We start from the raw sequence: 23,100 nt of genomic DNA, 5'->3' as shown, positions 1-23,100 counted from the left end.
AGAGGATCCAGAGGTACAAACATGCAGTCAGAAAATAAGCTAGTCATGGGGATGAAAAGTACAGCATGGGGAATATCATCAGTAATACTGTAATCACGTTATCACGGTGAGCACCGTGTAATGTACAGACTTGTCAAATCACTATGTTGTGTGCCTGAAACCAATATGATATTGTACGTCAACTATACTTAGATTAAAAATTAAAATCTTATACTGTAGCCTGGCTGTATGAAAATGACTAGTAGATGGGCTTGGTAAAATATCCTGTTATGTGGAGATTCTGTCATAAGTGCTTTGCTTTTTTTAAGATTTTATTTATTTATTTGACAGAGAGAGAGCACAAGCAGGGGGAGAGGCAGGCAGAGGGAGAAGCACGCTCCCTGTGGAGCAGGGAGCCTGATGCAGGGCTCCATCCCAGGACCCTGGGATCATGACCTGAGCCAAAGGCAGACGCTTAACCGACTGAGCCACCCAGGTGCCACATTTGTTTGTGTTTTTAAACTTTGGGGCTGACCCACAAGCACAGGTGAGAAAGTGGAGTGAAAGTTGCATCATGCACGAATTGCACAGAGATCTTACGTACCACATGACAGAATCTTCAGAGTCCTGTTGTCTCTGCCGTCCCATGGGCTAGTTAGTGCTAGACTACCCTTCACCTCAACATTTGACTTCAGAATTTAAAGATTTTATTTTTAGCCTGTAGAATACATGTATGTTTTCCCTTGAAAATATTTTCCTTTTTCACTTTCAAAACTGGAGTCAACTTTATGAGAAACCTCCCTTTGGGGGCTGCTTCATGCTGGGATGTGTCCTGGGAGGGCTTGCAAGCTGTTAGCAGGTGAGTCTGGGAATACATTCCAAGGTGCAGGAGTGTTCACAGCTTTGGGGGGGAAATCAATCCATTCCTTCAATATATGTAGATCCAGTGAGCTGTAGGCTTTAGTAGTATCAGTCAAAGTTTTTTTTTAAAGAGACACCCAGGGGTTCCTGGGTGGCTCAGTCAGTTAAGCGTCTGCCTTCAGCTCAGGTCATGATCTCAGGATCCTGGGATCGAGCCCCGAGTCAGGCTCCCTGCTCAGTGAGGAGTCTACTTCTCCCTTTGCCCCTCCCCCTGCTCATGCTTGCTCTCTCAAATAAGTAAATAAAATCTTTTTTAAAAAATAAAGAGACACCCAAACTCTCAACAGTGATGAGTTATAAAAACTACCATCAAATCCTGAAGTTACTAAGGACTGCAGCCTTGCTTCCCACCTGTGTCTCCCTGGGGATTGTGAATTCCATAGAGTTCTTCTCTGACAGCCAAGAACTGCTTCTATAATTCTAGAAACCTTTCCAGGAGCCATTCATTCTCCCCCCCTCTCCCCCGCCCCGGTATACCATCTGTCTCAGATGATTTAAAACCTAGAAACTAGCTAGTAAATAAATGTCATCCTCTTGCAGTACTTGTAAGTACCGTGCTCTTGGTGAGCACCTTATCATTTTAACATGAGAAATGCTATTTTAAGCAGGATACCATAGACCTGAATTGAAGAGGTACCACCTATAAAATATCATTGAGCAATATCACTGTATTGCCATAAAACTCAATGGGGAATAGTGATTAACTAAACTGGATCTCAGGATGAAGATGCTGTGCAGAACTTGGCCACAAAATTCTCATCCCCAAAGCATCTCAACAGAAAGACCCACTCGTGAAGAAAGGGTCCTCTGGATGGAAAACACTTCAGAAGTGACAACCCGTGGACACCCGAGCTATGGGCTCTGACCAGTACAGGAGCTAAAGGGGAGGAGAATCTGGAATGGCACTCGTCCCAGGGGCCAGTCATACTCCTAACAGCACCTCCATCCAAGAACAGGACGGCCAGGAAGAGACAGAGGGCAAAGGCAAAGCTGGAGCAAGAGAGGGACTCAGGGTCTCCAATGCATAGGCACAGAAAGAGGCCCTGAACCACCCTCCTTCATCCCATCTCCAGCACCCCCTCAAGCAATCTGTAGGGTGACAGGGGAGACACAGCAACAATGAAATTAGAAACTGGGTATTTACGGGTTGGTCTTGCTCAGAATGAAGAATGCGCTCCCTTCAGGAATGGGGGCGATTTTCTCCTTCATGTTCAACTCTGAGATTCTGCGAGGACGGGGGCCAGCAGGAACCTCAGGTTCATCCTCCTCCTCCTCCTCTTCCTCTTCCCCTACTTTAAATGAGACACCTTTTTTATAGGCATGAAATAACAATCGCATTCTGGTTTGAATTATTATTCGCAATTTCACATGGAGAGTAACCTCTCACATCTATCAGCTTACGTTAATCAAAACCCTTCCGAATATGGACTGAGTGAGTGTGGGGGGCCAAGAAGTGTGCCTGTCTGTAAGTGTGTGTGGTTCTGGGAAGGAGGTTCCCAGCGGTTCCAAATCTGACACACACAGAAGGTATCAGTGGTGGGATTCTCACTGCCATACTCCCAGCACCCAGCTGTTTCCCCAGTAGCCTTGCTCAGCTTCAGCCTGAAAAACTGTGTGTGAGACTTCAAGCCAAACATGATTATCCCCCACCCCCACAGTCCCTGCTACATCAGCAATAAAAGCACCAGCAAATGTGAAAGGGTCAGGTGAGCAGTAATAACAGTAGGAATGGCTCACTGCCTCCTAAAGAGATTTCCCAGAAGAGGGGCTTGCCTGGATCCACTCACACTTTCTCTCCCCACCACCTGGAATTTGGGTTACGTAAGCTACCTGGGTGACCAAGAACAAAGAGCAGGGCTAACTGCTCCACGAGGGGACCAGACTTGTGGCCTCGGCAGCCTCACCACCCACCATCACGCCAGCTGGGCTAGCCGGCCACAGACTGAGGCCCTGATCACTGTGTGGTAGCAAAGCCACATCACCCATGAACTGAGAGCCTGTCACTGGCCTCGGCCACCATACCTGGCACATCACAAGGTGGGTAGGGGTCCTTGTCTTCATCCTCTTCTCGATAGTCATCAATTGTAACCTAGGATGACAGAGAGGTCTTGGGAGGAGGGGAGACTCTGACTTCAATGCACTGCAGAGGACCCAAGTGAAGAATCAGCCCTGCCATTCAGCACACAGAGAGAAACTCTCTCCAAAATGCACATTGCATGTAAGTGCATGCATGCATAGGGACAGGTATCCCCAGTGATGATTCTGCTTCAGACATAGCTCTGAGGGCAGATGAGGAGAAAACGAGCATAACCTCTACCCAGGCATGGTTAGCCGGCACCATCCACGCCCCTCTCTACCCAACACTGTCCCATACACTGTATGCTAACTGCACGGCAGATTGCTGTCTCCCTGCTAGGATGCGAGTTCCACGCACGCAGGGACCTCGCTGGTCTTCTTCATTGCTGAGCTCCAGTATCTGCCACACAAAAACCACTCAATAAGTATTTACTGACTTAGGGAACCAAACAAATGAATGAAAAATCCAGAGCTGTCACAAGTGGGATGAAGTTTGACGGTATAGCCCTGAGCACCCAGATCCCCAATCCCAAGATTCCTTCTGGAGGCACATTTCTATTAACAATCCTCGATTTTAACCCCCACTGAGAAGATACTAACAGGTCAGGTCTGATGACACAATTCCAATAAAGAAAAAATAGGTGGTCCCCCTAAATATTTAACCCATGCTGGTTATTTGGTGAAACACTGATTGATCGCCAGCTAGCTGCCTAAATTCACCCAGAGTCCCCCTGGGAAGCCAGTGTCTACAATGGTGTACCACACTCTCACACCAAAATATCACACAGGCTACTTCTCACGGTGTAAATGGTACATTTGTGATGATATCAACAGATTCATTTTGAAACAGAAAGGGGAGAAGTGTTTCAGGACATATACCTTATTGTCACTGTTGGCTATCTGGTTGACTTCTGGTTTGTTGTTCTTTTTATTCTCCAGGCTCTCTTTTCTACAGAGAAAAGAACACGAGAAACCAAATAACCATACTGCTATGTACAAAAATGCTAATCCAGACTCGGAATCCACAGTGGCCTGATGAAGGACAGAATTTAATCGGAAACAACTCTAAAAGCGAGAACATAGCACAACCCACACTCAGAGCTTCCCGTTCACCTCAGTGCGCTGGGTTCATTACATGGATCATCTTATTAAAATTCTCATGTGAGAGCTCATCAGCATCAAACACATCATTTATTTTATGACACCAAAATTAACCACAGGGATTCTTGAAGCATGGGACCATGTGACTCCTACTCTCGGCTCTGAGGGAAGGAGAGCCGAGGGCCTGGGTTCTGCCCAAGATTCCATCCTCGGGTGAAAACAGGGTTACCTGGCAATCTTTTTCCTCTCCTTCTCTTCAGCTTCCTCTTTCTGGGCAGTATTCAAACTTTCAGCATCAGCCAGATTGTCTACAGCGATGGCCAAGAAGACATTCAGTAGGATATCTAGTTTGAACATTTTAAGGGAACAACACAATTTCTAAATGCAACTACTTGTGGTGGACAATGGCAATGTCACACCCCTCTGTGCTCCAGAAGGCTGGTAACAGGCGACTGTCCCCTAAGTGCTGTATTCACTTAGGAAGACCAGAAGGCTAGAGCCTGCTTAAAAAACAAAACCAAACCAACAAAAACAAAAAACCCTAGAAATCTGTAGAAGACAGTCTGGAAAGAAGCAAAATTAAGATCCACTAAAAGCCATGAAAACCTATAAACTTCAACATTTCCTTTAATAGGTGTGCGTACATATGTGCTTGCACAAACACGTGTGTCTCCATACACCGAGGTATCTACTGCTATCATGCACACTGCATGAAACAATCTATTATATGAACATGGTGTCATTATGCATTTTGCATTTTGCTTTGTGCATTTTGTTTTCTTTCTTTTAAAACACACACGTACCCATAACATATATATATATACAGGGCATGCTTTCCCAAATAGACCCTTTTAAAGGCTACACATTATTCAAGATGATGATTGCACAATGCAGTCTGAGTCTTTCTCATCTGAAATGGTCTTCAGAGTCTGCGGATACTCATTCATTCACCGCATAAACACTGATATATTGCCAGATGGTGCCCAACTGTTCTTTTGAATAGCCCCACTATAGCTATATCTTTGACTACTGTGGTTGAATTTTATTTTTTCAAATCCTAAAAAGTGAGGTGACTGAACAAGCTATCAGGTTTTTGGCTCTTACTAGAATGTTGTATGTGTGGTTTCCTTGGATAGAAGAAAAAATAATTCTGAACAAGATTCCCAAATCTTTTGGAAGATGCCTGTTTCTTATTCACCAGCAGTTAAATACATTTTTTGAGAAGCACAGGGATCAGAGGGAAGTAAGTCAAGATGGCTCCTTCTCTGAACATGCTTGTCCTTGGCTGATGCATGGTCATCTGCGTGCAAGACTGTGGGAGCCCAAGGGCCCTGAGATGGGAGAGGTGTACCACTGTCCCCCAGGCCCTGTGCAATCTGAAATCTCAGCTGGGTAACACAAACGTAACCTAACAAAGAGACTGATGATGAAATAGCTTCCAGGGGATATCATCCTTGACTAATCTATTCAAGTCTTTAAAGATGATAGAAACATGAATGAGTTGCATTAAAACTTTCAAAAAGCCTTTGGCATGTTAGACTATGTGTTAAGCAGAGCTGTAATGAGCCCAAGGAAGCGATCTGTCTTGGGCTGGGTGATGGCTTGGTAATGCAAGCCCTCCTCTGATATGTGTGGGATAATGATGGCTCAGGTAGGGATTGGTGCAGGACTAACTGTATTGAGAATTCCTACCAATGATCTCAATGAAGAAATAATATATCCTTAGTCTTGCAATGACACCAAACTCTTTTGAGTAGTGGAAAGCACATCCAGAGTAATAAACCATAGAAAAATCTTGCAAGTTTGTAATAGACAGTTTCCAAGAGCAAACACCCATCATCTGTATTTAGAGGCATTACCCAGACCCTCCTAAATAGTGGTGTGCTCTGGAATTCACTCAAAAAGATCCAAACGCCTCCAACATGCTGGGGATTGTGCTGGGTGCTAGGGACATGACGGACCAGAGTCCCTACTCTCATGTAGGGGGAGACAGAACATAAACTACTTAAGCATTTCAGATAGTGATACATGTATTACAAAAAACAAAACAAAACACACAACATGTAACCAGAATGAGTGTGGCCAGAGAATACTTCTCCACATACCTAAAGCCAGAAGGGTTCTGGCCTGAAGGGTTCATGGAGGAGAGCACAATAAGAAAACACTGATCATTCCTTTAACAAGCATTTACCAAGGGCCAACTATGTGCAAGACCCTCCACTATAAGCCATGAGAGATGTGAATACAAAGAAGGGATTCCTGACTCAAGAAGCTTATTGTTGAGCTGGGGGGATGGAGAAGCACCCATTCCAAATCCAGTAGGATCTGGCCCCCCGTGCAGTAGAAGCTATAAGGATGAATCGGGTAGGAGAGTTCACCTCGGGGTAGGAGGGGTGTCGGAGCTGCCTGAGGGACTAGTGGGGTTTCTGTGTATTGTCCTTAGAAGTTTGTGCTGGGGCTTCTGCACAGAGGACAACTCACTAAAGAACAAGGGGAAGACAGCTGAAGGAATCTGGGGCTTCTTAGAAGAATCCAGGTAGGATTCTTTAAAATAGAAAAGTGAAGACCAAGAGGTGGTATTCACATATTTGTACAACTGCTCTTTCGCCAAACCCTCATGGAGGGTTCCATATGCCAGGTCTGTGCCAGTCAGGGAGGTCAGAGAGAGAGAGAGAGAAAACACAACCAAAAGTTACAGGGTCATAAAGGGTCTGATTGAGGGAAAGAGAGATCCAAAGTTCCAGAAGTCTAGAATTAGGGAGGGCCTCTTGCCAGGGAAAAGGAATAAAAGGAGTCAGAAAAGAGCTCAGAGCCTAACACAGCAGTTAGTCAATGGATACTTGATCCCCAGAGATGTACAGATCAGCAAAGCCAAATCTGGTCCGGGGAGCTTATGTCAAGCCATTGACAATGGGTCCCCACTGGTTAGGAAGGGTCTCAAGAGACACAGATGAACCCTAACCTCCCAAGCATGATGGCACGGAAGACCACTCGGCTCTGCCCTAAGCCTTCCCTTGGGACCCGTACAGGAGCTGTGACGCCAAGCTGGGTGACAACGAGAACAGCCCACGCATTGTCCCATGCTCCCTTCCCCAGTTTGCTCATTCCTCAAAGGCTACTGGAACTCTGACCCCACCATGCCATCCCAGCGACAGTGAAGGGGAGCAGATATTGGGCTAACAAGGTAAGGGCATTCATCTCCCCACCCCAACGGCCGCCACCACCACTACCACCAAAGGGAAGTTCAGACAGGGAGAAACAAAGCGAGATGATGATGACAAAGCCCCCGGTCAGCTTGAAGGATACAGTTACCACAAATGAAGAGGATGATGAAGTAGATGCAGACAATCATCCCTGAGGAGGACGGGCCGCCATAGGCCATAATGCCATCATACATCACGGCGTTCCAGTCTTCTCCTGTCAGGATCTAAGAGGCCAAAACCGCGGTCAGTCCACACGCAGCTGGGCCGCAGCTCCCAACGGCCCTCCAGAACCCGCCGGGGGCCGCCCAAATCTGGTTTGAGCTGCCTTTCGCTGTGCTCAACAAATCCATCGGTTACCCCGTAGAGTTTTCAAAACACTGTTTTCAATTACACAAACACAGGAGTTAATTCTTCACATGGAACTAAAGCAGCACTACATATAAGACCTACCTAATCTTTGATGACACCCCAGTTCTGCACCACCCCCCCCCCCGGAGAGCATGCTGTTGGTGCATCTCTCTCCAGAACCTCTGTGCACATAAGCACACAGATACCCGCCCAGAGGAAAGAGGTAGTTGGTGTCTTCTCGGACTTATTGGACATAAAGGATGTCATACTATATGATTTTTCTGCATTTGCCTTTTTTTTTTTTTCCACTCAACAATATACTGGAGACCCCCTGTGTCAGTAAGTGCCTTCAATCCTTTCAATGGCTGCCTACTATTCTACACGGTTAATCTATACTAGAAATGGAGAATTAGACCCATGAATCTGTAGAGGCTGGGAATTCCAAATATTTCATGTAAATTTACAAACTATCCAATGAGTAGATACTAATAACTACCTGAAATTTCACATGGAATCTTCTCTACTGATGATATCTGATAACTCAATCTATCATGAGGTAAGATCAGATGAACCTAAATAGCATTTTAAAAACATACTATTTAAAAAATAATAATAATAAATAAAAATAAACCATACCATCTTCCAGAGAGAGAAAGAGAGAGAGAGTATATGTGCTTCTGTATTGTCTATCTGCCCCAGACACTTTAAAAAATAAAACTGTCATGGCTCACAACCCAACAGAAGTATGGGTGAATGATTTCAAAAGATAAAGCAGTTCCCAGGAAAGGAACTTAGTGGCTCTTAGTCACACGAGAACATTCAGGTTCACTCCTGATAAGAGAAATAGGCATTAAAACTACAAGATACCATTTTCACCTGTCAGACAACCATCAAACAGTTTGAACACCCACTGTGGTAAAAAGCGGTGAGGTGTCGGACAGCGTCCACACCCCATCCCTGGAGGATGGACTGCCGCTACTTTGAGGAGCGTGCCGGGCAAGAGTATCAGTGTTAAAAATGGACACACACTGTTCAAAACAGCAATTCCACCTCTGGGGAATTTACCCTACAATCTACACTCACACACGTGTCCATGGTGTGTATTCAAGGTCACCCATTGAGCCGAGGCTGGCCACAATGAAATATTCATCGGCTAGGGACTGGTTACATGAATTAGGGGACATCCACACCACAGAATTTTTGCAGAATCGAAAAGTAGGAGGCAAACTCTTATGGACCAATAAGATAGATTCTTAAGGACACTTGAAATGGTGAGAAGCGGGAAAACGGCACATAAAATGAGCTACCATCTACATCATAGGACATTCATTGGGAGGTAGGTTGGTTGGTAGGTTCACTGATTTACATCTAAGGGCAAATACATCTCAAAGAATACACAGAAACTATTCAATGGTGGTTGTTCCCCAAAGGAGAAATTGGTGGCTGGGTGGGAAGGAGACTCATTTGTTACTTTATATCCTTTTGTAAACATCTGAATTTTGTGCCACACACAGGTGCTACCAAAAACCACCACCACCATATGGGTTTCTCTGAAAGAAAACAGAAAAAAGAATAACTAATCAGTGGCTAAAAATTAAGTATAATCTAAAAAAATTAAAGTATATTTCAAAAAAGTATGGCCCCATAGCAACGACAGTAATTCTATTCTCCTCAAAATGACCAAGTGGAAACTAATCTTACAGATCATTCCCTCTAGTCTCTTGGTTTTTTGTTTTGTTTTTGTTTTTTTTTTCCACAAAGGATAGTGACTTTCCAAGGTCACAGAGCCGAGCACTGAAAGGGCCGGCAGGGGACCTCGATGTCTGCGGTCCCTCCCACCAGGCCTTCCTGCCTCCCAGGCCGGGCTCCGGAGCTTGCTGATGGCATGTGTGAAAAGCGACAAGGGCAGATGGGTCTTTAAAATTTATCTGCCACTGTCTGTTTAAGGAAGGGTTTCGGCTCACAACGTAGGAAGAGGGGGTTGAGAACACCTCCGCTTAAAGCCAGGCGGGGTGTGGAGGTCGCTGCTCTGAGTGCAGAGCCACCTGCCGAGCCACCTGCCACCATCCCTCCATCTCAGCCTCGTCGCCTGCACACAGGCTCCATGCTCGGAGCCTGCCAGTCCCTGTTACATCACAGGAGGGAGAAGCAAGGGGGCAGAAGGCTGTCACAACTCTTCTAGCACCCTGATTCCTCTGACTACACACCGGAGCATGAGGGCTTTAGAATTCACCTCCTTGCACAAATCCGTTAGATCCAGGATCACAAAACTTGCCTGCAATCAAAAATTCACAAAGAACAGGAAGAGGATTGTAGAGCCTATCTCCCAGGAACCTTGGAAACCTCACAAAATCAAACAGATGTTTTTGGTTTATTATTCTGTCCCATATCCAGTGGTCTTACGAAAACATGAAATCACGCCCCCTAGATAGCTGGAGTCAGGTGCGCAACAATCGACTTCAGTGGCGCAGAATTTGTCAGAGCGTTATTGGGGCAGAGGTCACTAATCCCAGCAGAATCATCCTGTCTTCCCGAGCTGTGAAGGGACAAGATGGCGTCTCACACGGCCTCCTCGCATGGGCTCACCTGGAAGACTGTCAGAAGGGCTTGAGGGAAATTGTCAAAGGTGCTCCGCTTGGTCTGCGTTTCGTCAAAATTAAACTTGCCACCAAACAGCTGCATCCCAAGCAAGGAAAAGATGATGATGAAGAGAAAAAGCAGAAGCAACAGCGAAGCGATGGACTTCATGGAGTTTAACAAGGAGGCCACTAAGTTGCTCAGGGAAGTCCAGTGCCTACAAGTCAAGATGGGGGTGTGAGCGCACAACACGCACGGGACACAGCGGACATCACGGGGCCAGGATGCAGCTGCTCACCACCCCCCAGCCAGAAAACACCTGCAGTGAGTTACACGCACTCTCACCTGGTCACCTTGAAAATCCTTAAGAGGCGCACACACCGAAACACAGAGATCCCCAGGGGAGACATGATCTCCAGCTCCACCAAGATGGTCTCGGTAATTCCACCGCACACCACGAAGCAATCAAACCGGTTAAAGAGAGAGACGAAATATGCCTGGAGACCCAAGCTATACATTTTTACCAGCATCTCGCAGGTGAACAGAGCCAGGAGGACTTTGTTAGCGATATCTGGAAAGACAAAGGGTCTCATCATGGGCGTGGCTCAGATTGGTCTTCCCTCCCCAGACCTCCCTCCCACCAGTCTCTGCTGGAAACGCCCCAACACCTTGCCCCGGTCTTCGTGATGGCCCCCATTACAGACATGTGGCACCAACGTTTATGGTCTGTGTGCCGGGTTCTAGTCCTGCTTCTATTACCACCTAGATGTGGGACTCTGGAGAAGTCCCTTGAGTTCTCTGCGCCCCAGTTTCACCAACTATAAAATGGGGAGGAGCAGGTTTACCACACAATCTCTGAGGCTTTCTAGCCCTAAAAGCCTGTGCTTCTGCATTTACGCCAACGTATTATATTTTTTGTTTCAATTAGTCACAGAAAGGCCAGTCTGGTCTTGATTAGGGCACCATGAGATAAGCAGCAGTTGTCTATCAAAGTCACTTCTAACCACAGAAAACAGCACCCAGCAGGCTGGAGAGCTAGACAGAAATAGGACCTCCCCATGGATCACAACTGACCAACTCAGAACAGGCTGTCTCTGGGGATGAGCTCCTGTCCCACACTCCTGGGCCCTTCCAGGTAGGGGAGAAACAACCACTTGCCAAGAATACCGTACGGGAAAATAAAGCTTCTAGTGGGGACGGGGAGAAGGGGGATGAGGTCCCTTCCAACTACAAGATTCCTTGGCCCTAGGCTGTCATAGGGTTAAGATGGAGAACACAGAGATTCCCCAGGGGAGACATGATCTCCAGCTCCACCAAGATGGTCTCGGTAATTCCACCGCACACCACGAAGCAATCAAACCGGTTAAAGAGACGAAATATGCCAGAGACGAAATACGGCATCAGCTGGCCCCAGCACACCATGTGGGCTGCGCCCCCACCACTCCAGGTGCAGCCTGGGTTTGGATGGTTCCTCTGGCTTCTAGCGCCCCCGGAAATGTCCCGTCACTACACATGGATCAGCTAAGACTAAACTGCAGCTGGACAGCCTCAGGAAGCCCTAATTCGGGATCAGAACGAAAAGAACACAGTCTCTGCTCGCACCTTGAATCTGCGTCAGCCAGTCAGGCTGGTTGTAGTGCTCAGAGGAAATGGTTAAGGTGTTGAGAAACACCAGGACAATAACCAGCCAGTAAAACGTGACAGACTTCACAGCAGCCCGACATCTTCTGCGATTGAAGCGGTTCCAGCGACGCCAGCGTCGGCTGCAAGAGAAGCAAACGTGACTCCGTGAACAGTAGAAGCGGCCTCTGAGTGCCCGATGACGTCATGAGACAGAATTTGTCTTTAGCTCTGGAGATCCAGATCAGGGGGTGCAGGAAGGAAAGATGAGAACACATGGCATAGAAATGACATTGGTCTTGAAATACTTGAAATGTGTAATCTTGACCTGATCGTGCAGTTTCCTTCCTATGGCTTTAGACGACTCCATAATCTGCCATGCACAGTCCTCAAACCAGCTAGAAAAATCTAGATATTCATAGATTCGTCTGCAGATGCAAAACTGAGCCTGCACACATATATGCAATTTACATTCCCACCATATGGCACATGGATCTGTTCACACTGCGAGTGTAGAGAGCCGTTTGGCTTCTCATATACATCTCTTGCGGCATCTTAATCATCATACAGAATTTATCAGGCAGCAAAGTGCTCCAAACCCAGATTTCCTTTTACAGAAACTTTCGGTCCTTTCTTAAATCTGGGAGGTTTCTCTGGAGCCTGGCAGACTTGTCAAAGCCGAGTAGGACATGAGTCTTCATACTGAGTCATCCGGTGCCCTTTCTAACTAGTGAGGCTCAAAATATACCTTCAGGAGAAGAGCCAATATTGAATTGTGTTTTCATACAAATAAAATGAGCCGAGCCAGACAGACAAGTAGCACGTCCTCTACTGACTTTTAGTTCCGGCTTGTAATTAGGTTAAGTATTCCCTCCCTTAGCCTGTTCTCCCTGTGGGAAAAGTTCCCTGCCACAGGACGGACTGGTGAAGTGGGTCCCGGGAAAAGGCCAGCCGAGTAGTGATGCCAGCCCTGTGCAGGCTGTGCTCATGGATGGGAACGGTGGGCACTTCCTCCAGGGACCTGAGTCAGAGGAATCCCCGGGCTGCGTCCTGGCCGCAGCTCTGGCCGACCCAGCTGCTTTGCTATGCTGAACACACCGTAACCCAGGGACCAGGCGAAGAAAGAACTGTGCCCACTCTTCAACAAGACCTGCAACTAGAAAAGTGCACTTTGTTCTTGCTCTTGCTATGTGGTTTCCAGTGGTAATAGTGGCTGGAAACATGATGACCAGTATAGAAAAACCCCACTGAGGACACTGAAGCCTGCCCCTGAGGCTGGGTTTCTCCTGCGATGCATAATTCAGTACACACAAGCAAGGTGGTCTGAAAAAGGACCAGTGTTGGGTCTATTTATGCTGCAGTAACAAGTCTCAAGTGTCTCCCAAATCTTGGAAGCCTCACTGTCCCATCTCCTGAAGGCCTGCAGCACTTTCCATCCTGCCCCTCACTTGGGGCTCCAGACACTGGGTCTACACAGGTGAAGAAGATGCACCGTCCTGTAGCCTCTGATCTTGAAAAGCATGCAAGGTTGGGGCAAATAATTATCCATCCCCACTCAGTGATGTACTCAGCATCCTGGGTACAGGAACAAAAAGACAGGAACAGCAAATGCTCTTTGCAAGAGTCAGGAAAGGCCTCCCTGAAAAGCTGAGATTTGGGCTGGCTCTGGTTAAGAGAGTAAGAGTTCACCAGGGGCAGACAGGAGGGCACTCCACCCAGAAGGGACTGCATGGCCAAGGGGACTGAGGTGGGAAGAAACAGAGCCTGGTGAAAACGGACAGCAGTCCAGTAGAACCACAGAGTGGGGAGTGTGGGAGGGGTGCCAAAAGATCAGGCCAGAATGTGAGCCGGGGGCCAAATGATGAAGGAAGGTATATGCCCTCTGGCAATAGGGAGTCAGGGAAGGGCTTCCAATTGTTTTTAAAGTCAGGTTTATTGAGATACAATCGACATATGGTAATTATTAATATTTAGGTATAGGGTTTGTAACCACCACCACAATCAAGAGGTAGAATATTTCCATCACTCAAAGAACTTCCCTCATAGCTCTTTGTAATAGGTAACCCACCCTCCTCACCTCAGCCCCTGACAACTACTGATCTGCTTTTTGTCCCTACCGTTTTGTTTTATCCAGGATGTCCTATAAAGAGAATCATACAATATAGAGCTTTCTGAGACTGGCTTCTTTCACTTAGCAAAAATACTTTCCAGACTCATTTGTGTTGTATCTATCAGCAGTTTTTTCCTTATTGCTGAGCATTATTCCAACATATGCATGAACTACAACTTGTCTACCCATTCACCATCTTATGGACATTGGATTTACTTACGGTTTTCAGCAATTGTATACAAAGCTGCTATAAACTCCTATATAAAAATTTCTCACGCAGGCATATACCATCATTTTATATGAATACCTCAGAAGGGGAATTGCTGGATCATAGGGTAAATATATGTTTAACTTTCCAAGAAACCACCAATTTGTTTTTAAAATGGCCATGCCATGCACCATGCAGGAACACATGGGAATTCCCGCTGATCTGCATCCTTATCAGAACTTGGTATTGTCAGATTTTAAAATTTGATCCACAGGTATAAAAAATGTTCTAAAAGGTGTGCAGTGCTGTCTCATTGTGATTCCAATTTCCATTTTCTTAGTGACCAATGGTCATTCTATGTGCTTCTTTGCCCTCCATAGCTCTTTTTTTTTTGGTGACATGCCTATTGAAATCTATTGGCCATTTTTTTGTTGTTTTCTTATTACTCACATCATATTTACATAGTATTCTTTATATAGTGGATACTAGTCTTTTATATCAAATGTTTTGCAAGTATTTTTTCTTCTGGTCTGAAGCTTATTTACTCAGATGGCCAGTGTTTCGGGTGTTGTATCCAAGAAGAAACCTTTGGCCAACCCAAGGTCACAAAGACTTTGTATGTTTTCTTCTAGAATGTTTACAATTTTAGGTTTTACATTTATTCCTAAGTCCATTTTACGTTAATTTTTGTATATGGTGGTAAAATGTCATTTTTAATTGAAAAATAACATTTACATGGAAAAGTACACAAATCATAGGTACATGGTTCAATGAGCTTTTAGCAACTAAACATGTAACCTGCATCTAGAGCAAGGAACAGAACATCACTAGCACCTCAGAAGATCTCTTGAACTTTCCCCTCCATAGAAGACTTTTAAGCAGAAAAGTGACAAGAAATGTCTCTTTGAGAAATGACTCGGGGTGGGGGCAATATAAAGGGTTGATTAGTGACAAGAAATTGTTCATTGTTGCAGCTCATTGCTTTGTTTTGGGGCAAGATCTTCAGCACCTACTCTGCTGCTCTCCAAGGCAGGTGTTGAATACTGACTGGACAGACTGATCTTCGATATGAATGTCCTCGCCCATAGAGTAAAAATCAAGTCTAGAGCATCTCCATGTATAATAGAGAAGTTAGAAAGTAAAACACCAACACGCAGGCTTAAGAAAAAATAGATGATACTGACCTGAGCTTGGATTTTGAGATGGCTTGGCTGAAAGAAAGACAAAAAGAATAGGATTTCTGTTAGGAAGGCTTGAGCATACGCTCCCCGTCACTTCAGCTGAGAGATCAGAAAAGCCATGCACAGAAGCCTGGGCTCAGCATCCCCAGCTCCCCCAGTGAGCCGTCAGGGGTGAGAGCAGAGCAGGAGACAAGACACCCTCCAGGGCCCAGGCACGAGAAGACTCAGCCAGCGGCCCTGCACAGCCCTGTCAGAGGCTATGATGCCCGGGGTTCTTCTCCCCAGACCCCACTTCCCCAGACTGAAGTCAGGGGGGCCTCCCCTGCTCGCCTCTCAGCCACTCAGCAGTAGCAATGTGCTGCTGCTACAGCAAAAAGAGCACTGGACTAGGAGTCCTAGCTCTGCTCTTTACTAACTGCATGGCTTTGGGCAAGCAGCACACCTTGTTGAGCCTCAGTGTTCTCATCTGTAAAATGAGGAAGACGAATCCATCCCCCTGCCTACTTCACAATGCTGTAGGGAGGGCAGAGCAAGACAACAGAGGCAAATTCACTTCTTAAACTGCTGAGCGTTCTGCCCAGAACACATCATTTTTATGAATCACTGCCAAGAAGATCAAATTCTCTTGAAAACACCGCCTCTACTTTACAGAGATAAGACCTAAGGGATACCAGCAGGAAGCAAATGAACCAAAATTGCATGGGCTCCCCAAAGCAGGCAGTACTCTGCACATTGCACATTGCTGGTCCCCGCTGGGGACCAGGTCATCGAGACAGAAGCCAACAGGGGTGAATGTGGTGGCGCCCTCCACCGTTAGGAGAGGATGGTGCAGGGCTCCCCAAACAAGTGCCGTGAGCTCTCAGGGTCCAGCCGCCACGCAGGAGGTTGGGAGAATCCGCCAGGGAAGGAAACTGAAATATGCAGCACATTCTGTCAGCCACTCTGCCATACAAGCTCCTCGTCAAAGCACTGATGCCAACACCAGACCGGGAAGAGAATCAGGCCTGTTACCCCCACCGCTGACACCCAGAGGGCCTAGCCTTGGCCGTGCCTCTTCTTTTCCACCAGCACCTAGTGGACACAGTGGAATTGTCAGGTTACCTGGCACGCCTCGCGGCCGGCTCCGCCTCGGCAGGACGGGCTGCTCTGGGGCAAGAGGCATGTGAAACGCCGGGGGTCTGGGGGCCTGGGATGGGATGGATGGGGAGGGGGACCAAGGGGTCCAGGGTGAGCCCACCCACCCCTCGTGCATCTGAGGCTATGGCCTGGGGTGCCTGCCCCACAGGTGCTCCCCTAAGAAGGCAGGAGGAGGCAGGAGGGCAAGCGGCCTCCACACTCACCAGAGACTCCCACAGCCGCCTTGGTTCTCGCCTGCGCCACTCACGTTCTCTGTGTTCACCGACTCGGTCTCGCTGGTGGGCATGCTGGCTGCGGGGAGAAGACAAGGCTTTAGCCGGCATGCTGGAGGCGCCGCATGCCCAGGAGTGGGCCAGTTGCAGATCGCCGCCTCCAGGCAGGCCCTCTGGGAGCCCAGGAGGAGGGCAAGGAAGGGTGAGAGGCCAGGCACCTCTATGGCAAGGGAGTCCCTGCTTCCGTGATCTGCCGATCTGCCGAGAAAGCCCACAGAGAACCACTCCCCTCCCCAACGGGAGGAAGCTCTGTCCATTCAGACACTTCTCAAGAAGCCTAGGGGCCGAACTGAACCCAGCTGCTGTGCCTGGCACCAGCTTATTCTCTTACCTTCCAGGAGTGCACTGAGAGTCCACCAAAACAACTCAAGCTACAGCGGCATCTTTGCTGGGCCCAACTGGTGTTCTCTAGAAAATCTGTGACTAGACCAGTATTTCATACATGAATTCTTATTGTAAATATACTGAAGGAGAAGAAGTATTGGATGCAGGAGGACAGGAAGGTACCAAGCACAAATCTTTTTAAAAATTTAAGAACTCTACTCATTAGTAGCTAATTTATCTGCTAAGTTCCACTGAGCTTGTGAAGCCAACATGAGGAAGGCTCTTTCCAAAGCAGCCAGAACTAGAGCACAAAGGAAGTACAGTCTTACAGGTAGAAGGTTTTCTCCCAAGCAGTGACCAGAGGGCAAAACTGACTGTGGTCTCGGTGTCACCAGGGTCTCTGGGCATGTCTCACTCCTCTACAGCTGGATCCTGAGCAGAGGAAGTGGAGGGAATGTAGAAATGCACCAGCTGTGATGGGAGGCCCAGGGACCCACCATCTGGCATGTGGGCATTATTTCTCATCCTCCTGATTCAACCTTATAAGCATCCTAAAAATGTGTTGGAGCCGGGCCATGAAGGAGATGGAGGGCACAAAGAATTGCACCTGCCCTGGAAAACCCATGGATTTCCATGAACTACGAAAAGAGCCACCTCGGGGGTCCATGCAAGGAGTTCTGGAAACACGCAGTAAGGAATAACAAATTCTGCTCTAGGGTTCGGAGAGGGGGTCACTGAAGATGGAAATGTGGGAGAACCACCCAACCACGTGCATTTTTTGCCCTGATGCATCTTTTTGACCTGTAGCAACCACCTTTATAGACCTTGTGGTATCAACAGGAAGGCCTTCCCCCCCTGTGGGCTCTGCCGATGCGGCTCCTCTTAGCAAGGATGCCTCCGCTTGGATCTGCAAAAGCTGGTAGTGGTTCTTAGTGCCGTGATGAAGATTCTGAGGGCAGCCCGGGCACGGAGGCCAGAGGAGCTGGGTCAGTGAGCTCTGTGTAGGCGAGGGACATGGTGAATGACAAGGATGAAGGTGGGCCTGACCTGAGAGGCCCAGAGAGCTGAGAAATATCTCTTCTGAGGGCACCAAAGAGAGTCCTTTTCCCTCTGGGGGCACCCAAGGAACTGAGCCTGACCGGGTGGGAGATTCACAGCCATGTCCGGGAGCATTTAGACAAAGGCAGCAAAGACAAAACGAGCAAAACGACAGACCCGCATCACACTACTGATATTCTCTTAGAATAACCTTTCCTCCTCAATTAAGTCAAAAGAAACCAACTACTAACTTTGATTCACTTTTTTTACAATTCCATGTAAAAACCTGTCAAAAATAAACCAAAAATCCTACACAATCAAACCACAGAAAAACCTTTAACAAAAGCTCCGTAAAGACACACACACACACACACACACACACACACACACACACAGAGGCACGAAGCTGCTCACGCAGTTCTCTTCTCCAGGACTGATTTATGCTCTGACTTGAAAAGACAAAAACGTTGTAAAATTCAATGAAGTTCACTGCTATGGGCTCCTCCCATAGGTCACCCTTGTCTTAAGTGAGAAAGAAAATCACAGTGGGAGACTCCTACAAATATGACCGTGAGTCATCTCTGTGGAACGCTTTTCTTGGTAGTTACTGTCACCACTAAGGGGCCAGCAGTTGAGAGCACGTGACCCGGGGCAGGAGTGGGGGTCAGTGGGGGGGTCCCGGTTAACGTTTGACTGAGCTGGGCACAGTCTCACCTCTCTGCAGGCTGCAATGCCCCATGCGGAGAGTGGTGGTGCTCCCTCCACACTCTCGAGGGCCACTTCTGCCTCTCACCGTTTAATGTTTCACGGTTCTACTACTAATCATCCTGGATCTGTAATTATTCTTTCCAAAAGAGCAAACTTCTTCTGAACAGGCTAAGTCACTGTGGCTTTTTACCCTCTGGGGCCCTGTCCCGGGATAAGAGCAGTGCAGTTGCTGCATGTCATTCCTAAAGCTTCTTTTTTTCCAACCATCCGATCAAAGCAGATAAATTACATGCTGCCTACGGGGTGGGGGGCATTTTGCATTTCTGGCTCCGTGCCAGCTATTAGTGAATGAAATGTACTAGTTAGTCCCTGAACATGAGAACCAAGTGGGGAGAAAGATAAGAAACAAAGGCGAACTCCCCAGACAGAAACTAAAGAGAGGTTAACGGTGTGGCATGGTGTCAAGGCTGCACTGATGGAGAGAAGTTTCCCTGCCCCCCTGGCAGACTCCATCCTTCTGTAGCTAAAAGTGGACTCTCGGATCAGCCAGATCCCAGTTTAACCCCACCTCTGTGGCTGAACTTCCCCAATGCTCCATTTTCTCATCTGGGGCTATTGGCAGAACTGAGTGAGATAAAATACATGGTGGGTTTTCCCCACAGTCCTGGGTCATCCTATGTGGGTCCACAGTGTCAGGCAATCGGTGAGGCTCAGACATGGTAGTTGTCACCTCAAGAAAGCTCTCCTGGAGCTCCCTGGAAGCAAAGGGACACTCCATGCTGGCCCAAACCCAGGGTCCCTTTGCTCTGACCATTCTTGCAGAGAGACACCTAGTGTGAACAGTCTTCCACACGCCTGAGTCAGCTTTGGCTGTGAAGTAGGCGGGGGGATGGATTCGTCTGCGAACAAACCATGGTTTGTATCTTTTTATCTCGGACAAGTCATTTCTGTCTGACTTTGCCTGTAGTAGAGATAGTAACTTTTCTGTCTTAATGGTTAGACACCGAGAGAGCCACGGACCCATAATAAACAACCTATTCCGGAATGACATCAACCAGAGCTGAGTGAGGGGGAGGCAGAGGAAGAGCACAGTGACTGTGCTAGAATTGGGTGACCTCATTTGGTCCCGGAAATGGACCATGATCCAGTCCCTTCACCTGAGCAGAGGACCCAGGCTCTGGTGGGGGGCCCTGGCAGCCTTTCTCTCTGCTCCAGCCTTTCCCTCCCGGTCACCGGGGAGCACTTCCTTTCCCCAAAGTACGGAGACAGCAGGCCCAGTGGGCAAAAGGAGCTCGTTTGTACATAAGCATTTCACCCTTCACTTGTACTGGGCATTCCTTATTTTTAGTGATAAAAAATTGATACGAGTTTCACTTCGCTTAGTCCCATTGGGACTTCATCTATGTTTTTACTATCAGGACAGGAGGATCACAGACTGTTAGAACCGGGACGGGCCTCTGAGATCACATGAAGCAGCTCTGTGATTTCACAGAGGAGAGACCTGACCAACTGGCCTCGGGACGCACAGTTCAGGTGTGAGAAAGCTCTCCTGCTTCCCACCTGGCGTTCTTCCCACCTGGCCATGCCCCCTGTGCTTGTGGTATGTGCTTAAATACACTGGGATATGTTTTGGTATCAGTATATGTTGACATGTATATTGGTATGCCCTTAAAATTATACTTAATATACTGGTACACGTTGGTATATATTGGCATATCCTTAAAATGCCACACATTAAAAGTTCCAAAAGCCAAGCAAGCCTATTCTCCATCAGTCTTGGTTTGCTGTCCCGATGACCTCAGTTAAACCCCTGAAACCTGGTATGCAGCCAGACCACCTCCAGGAGACCACCCCAACAAAGAGAGAGAGAGAACAAAGGTCAAGCCACTGTGGTGACTATTGGGACTTTATGAAAATCCACGTAAGTAAGCCCATGGAAAAATTCCTGGAACACAAGCCCTTCCCCCAACTGGCTGCCATAGCCTCATGGCTGCCCCGTGCAGGGGGAGCACTTTGTCCCCTTCAGGACAGATTCAACAGAATGGCTGACAAGCAGCTCGGCTAGTTAGGGATGCAGGCTGAGACTCCCCGCCCCCGCCCCCCGCCAAGTCCCATCATGTCATCTAGAGGCAGAAGCAAGCCAAGGGGCCATCTGCATGCAGAGCAGCTATAAATCCTTTCCCTCACACATTCCAGGGAACTTGAGAGCTCTGCGGAGCAAGTTTGCAGTTTTTTAAAATACAAGTTTTAAAACTATTTCCAGAATCTGGGGTGAAACCAGGCATTAGGACAAGCCTGTGCCTAGAATGGGATGCTGACCTGCACTGCAATTTGCCTGCTGAAAACCTGGGGAAGCGCAGGGCTAATGCTTTGCAAGCTCCTCCAGGCACTGGGATCTCCGAGAAGAGCTGCAGGGCAGACCCCGAGGCTTCGAATGTGGGCCCGCTGAGCAAAGGACCTGAGGGCTGCTGTCGGGGAGGAGGTGATGCCAGACAGCAGCCCAGCGGGCCCTGGACTGCAGACGAAAGCCACCCCGGCCTCCGCAGGTGGGGTCCCGCTGGGAGCGCTCTCTGCGGATGCTGTGCCACATTTTTGCCAAGCTCTGCTGCTGGGCCCGGATGCTATCACCGGCAATGCCACACAAAATAAATGGGGGAAACACGCCATTTCTCAGGCCAGCACAACTAACTAGCATTTTCATGGACACGTGGACCCACACACACGGTGAATGAGTCTGCGTGTGGCTGCAAGTAGGCAGCCCCAAAATTATGTTCACTATTAACAGGCACAGCAAAATCTCCAATCCTTCCATGACAGAGGCTACTCAGCTCAAAAGACACAAGAAGGAATGTCAAAGAAGCTCGGCCTTTGTCACCGGTAACGTGGGGACAAGTCCTTTCCCTTTTCCTCCCTGGGTGTAGCTGGCCAATCTAGAACAGGAGCTGTTGGGTGACATCATCTGTAAGACCCATTTACAACTCTGACCTGCTTGAACTGCTCTAAAGAGGAAACACCCGCAGGCTGTCTGTCTGGTTTTACCACCAGCACCAAGGGGGTTTCCCTTGTACTCCCCCAGCTCAGAGAAGAGAGAGCAGGGAAGCAGTGTTGTGAAGCCCCTGCCCACTGTCCTTCAGAAGGGCTGCCAGGAATCCAGAAGTCTGCCCAGAAGAAGCGTTCCCAAGTCTCCTCCAGGCAGAGCTGCTGGGGAAGGGAGCAGCCCCCCAAGAGTCCTCAGCCAGCCACGGGAGCCCCGGGACCCATGCCAACTGAGCACAGAGCACCCCAGCATCTTTCTCGAGCCTGGCACACCAAACAGCCTCCTTCACAAATGTCCTGGGCTTCTTGGAGCCTCGAGCCCCTGTTCTCCACAGGACAGGCTCTCTTGCATAGTCAGGGATGCCTCTCCGAATCTGTCCCCAAACCTGAGCAGCCTAAACCTTCTGATCCCTTCCTCTCAACGGGTGCGGGCATGAGGTTGGACAACTGAGCAATGGCAGTCATGGCCGCCTTCCTTGGGAACAGGGGATCTGAAGCCAAGGTCTTGTGGGTTTGTTTTTTTTTTTTTTAAATCTTATTTGCATGACAAGCATGAGCAGTGCCATGACATCCCCTGAAGGAATGTGCCCATGGTTGCTAGTAGTGACACCCTCAGCTGTCACAAGGTAACAGACTCTGGTTGCTGTAAAAAAGTCAGCCTCTTCTCGGAGAATGTGGGTCAAGGCCAGACCAAGGTTTCTGTGTCTAAAGCATGAATGATGCCCTGACAATAATTACTTCTGTATGACTAATGACATGGGGAGCACCGCATCCCCATGAGGGCCCTCGCTCCACCAGCCTCCTCAGGGGCCTTCTTTGGGGTCCTTGGGCATCTCAGTCTATAAAAGACCTCCCCCACTCAAAATATAAAGTTTCCTGAAAATATGAGGCTTCTTCCTCTCTCCACTTGCCTGAGAAAGCTAGCAAAACATCCTTGAAAAATCACAAGGCGCGAGCCCCTGCTCAGGAGGACGGGCACCTGCGTGCCCAAGGAGAGGGCTCTTCTCTTCTGGGGACAGACCACTCATCTTCTCGCGGTAGCCGGCCCAGGGCCAGGGTCCTCCGTCAGTCTTTGAAAATGGTTTTGTCTTATGTCAGTGACAATATTTCCTGCTTACCTGAAGCCCAGTCTTCCTGCAGAGGCCTCCAGGGGCTGCACCAAAGCCAGCTCTTCTTCACAAACCTCTGCAGACACCAAGCCTACGTGAGCCAGGCCCCACCCGGCCCCTAACTGGCTGCCCACCCCCACGCAGTTTCCTTC

The 23,100-nt window shown here is 48.1% G+C and overlaps 1 protein-coding gene across 19 annotated transcripts in view; it reads right to left on the bottom strand.

Moving 5' to 3' along the window:
* The window catches only part of CACNA1D (calcium voltage-gated channel subunit alpha1 D), a 301,670-nt gene that overhangs the window by 73,201 nt on the left and 205,369 nt on the right, over nt 1-23,100 (bottom strand). For 13 of the 19 annotated variants that reach the window (XM_032411478.1, XM_032411477.1, XM_032411481.1 and 10 more), the window contains 11 exons: nt 16,665-16,752; nt 16,336-16,395; nt 15,328-15,354; nt 11,808-11,968; nt 10,551-10,776; nt 10,215-10,422; nt 7,384-7,504; nt 4,307-4,421; nt 3,856-3,925; nt 2,923-2,989; nt 2,045-2,192 (listed from right to left, as the gene is read on the bottom strand). In XM_032411478.1, the coding sequence (XP_032267369.1) occupies nt 2,045-2,192; nt 2,923-2,989; nt 3,856-3,925; nt 4,307-4,421; nt 7,384-7,504; nt 10,215-10,422; nt 10,551-10,776; nt 11,808-11,968; nt 15,328-15,354; nt 16,336-16,395; nt 16,665-16,752 (1,291 nt within the window). The remainder of the gene's footprint in view (nt 1-2,044; nt 2,193-2,922; nt 2,990-3,855; nt 3,926-4,306; nt 4,422-7,383; nt 7,505-10,214; nt 10,423-10,550; nt 10,777-11,807; nt 11,969-15,327; nt 15,355-16,335; nt 16,396-16,664; nt 16,753-23,100) is intronic. The other 6 variants (XM_032411483.1, XM_032411482.1, XM_032411492.1 and 3 more) reach the window with 2 other exon arrangements.

The sequence above is a fragment of the Phoca vitulina genome, unplaced genomic scaffold (genome assembly GCF_004348235.1).
Source record: "Phoca vitulina isolate PV1807 unplaced genomic scaffold, GSC_HSeal_1.0 scaffold13, whole genome shotgun sequence".
In the NCBI taxonomy this organism is placed as follows: Eukaryota; Metazoa; Chordata; class Mammalia; order Carnivora; family Phocidae; genus Phoca; species Phoca vitulina.
Note: the sequence above shows the minus strand (reverse complement) of the source record. Positions and strands in the feature narration are given on the sequence as shown.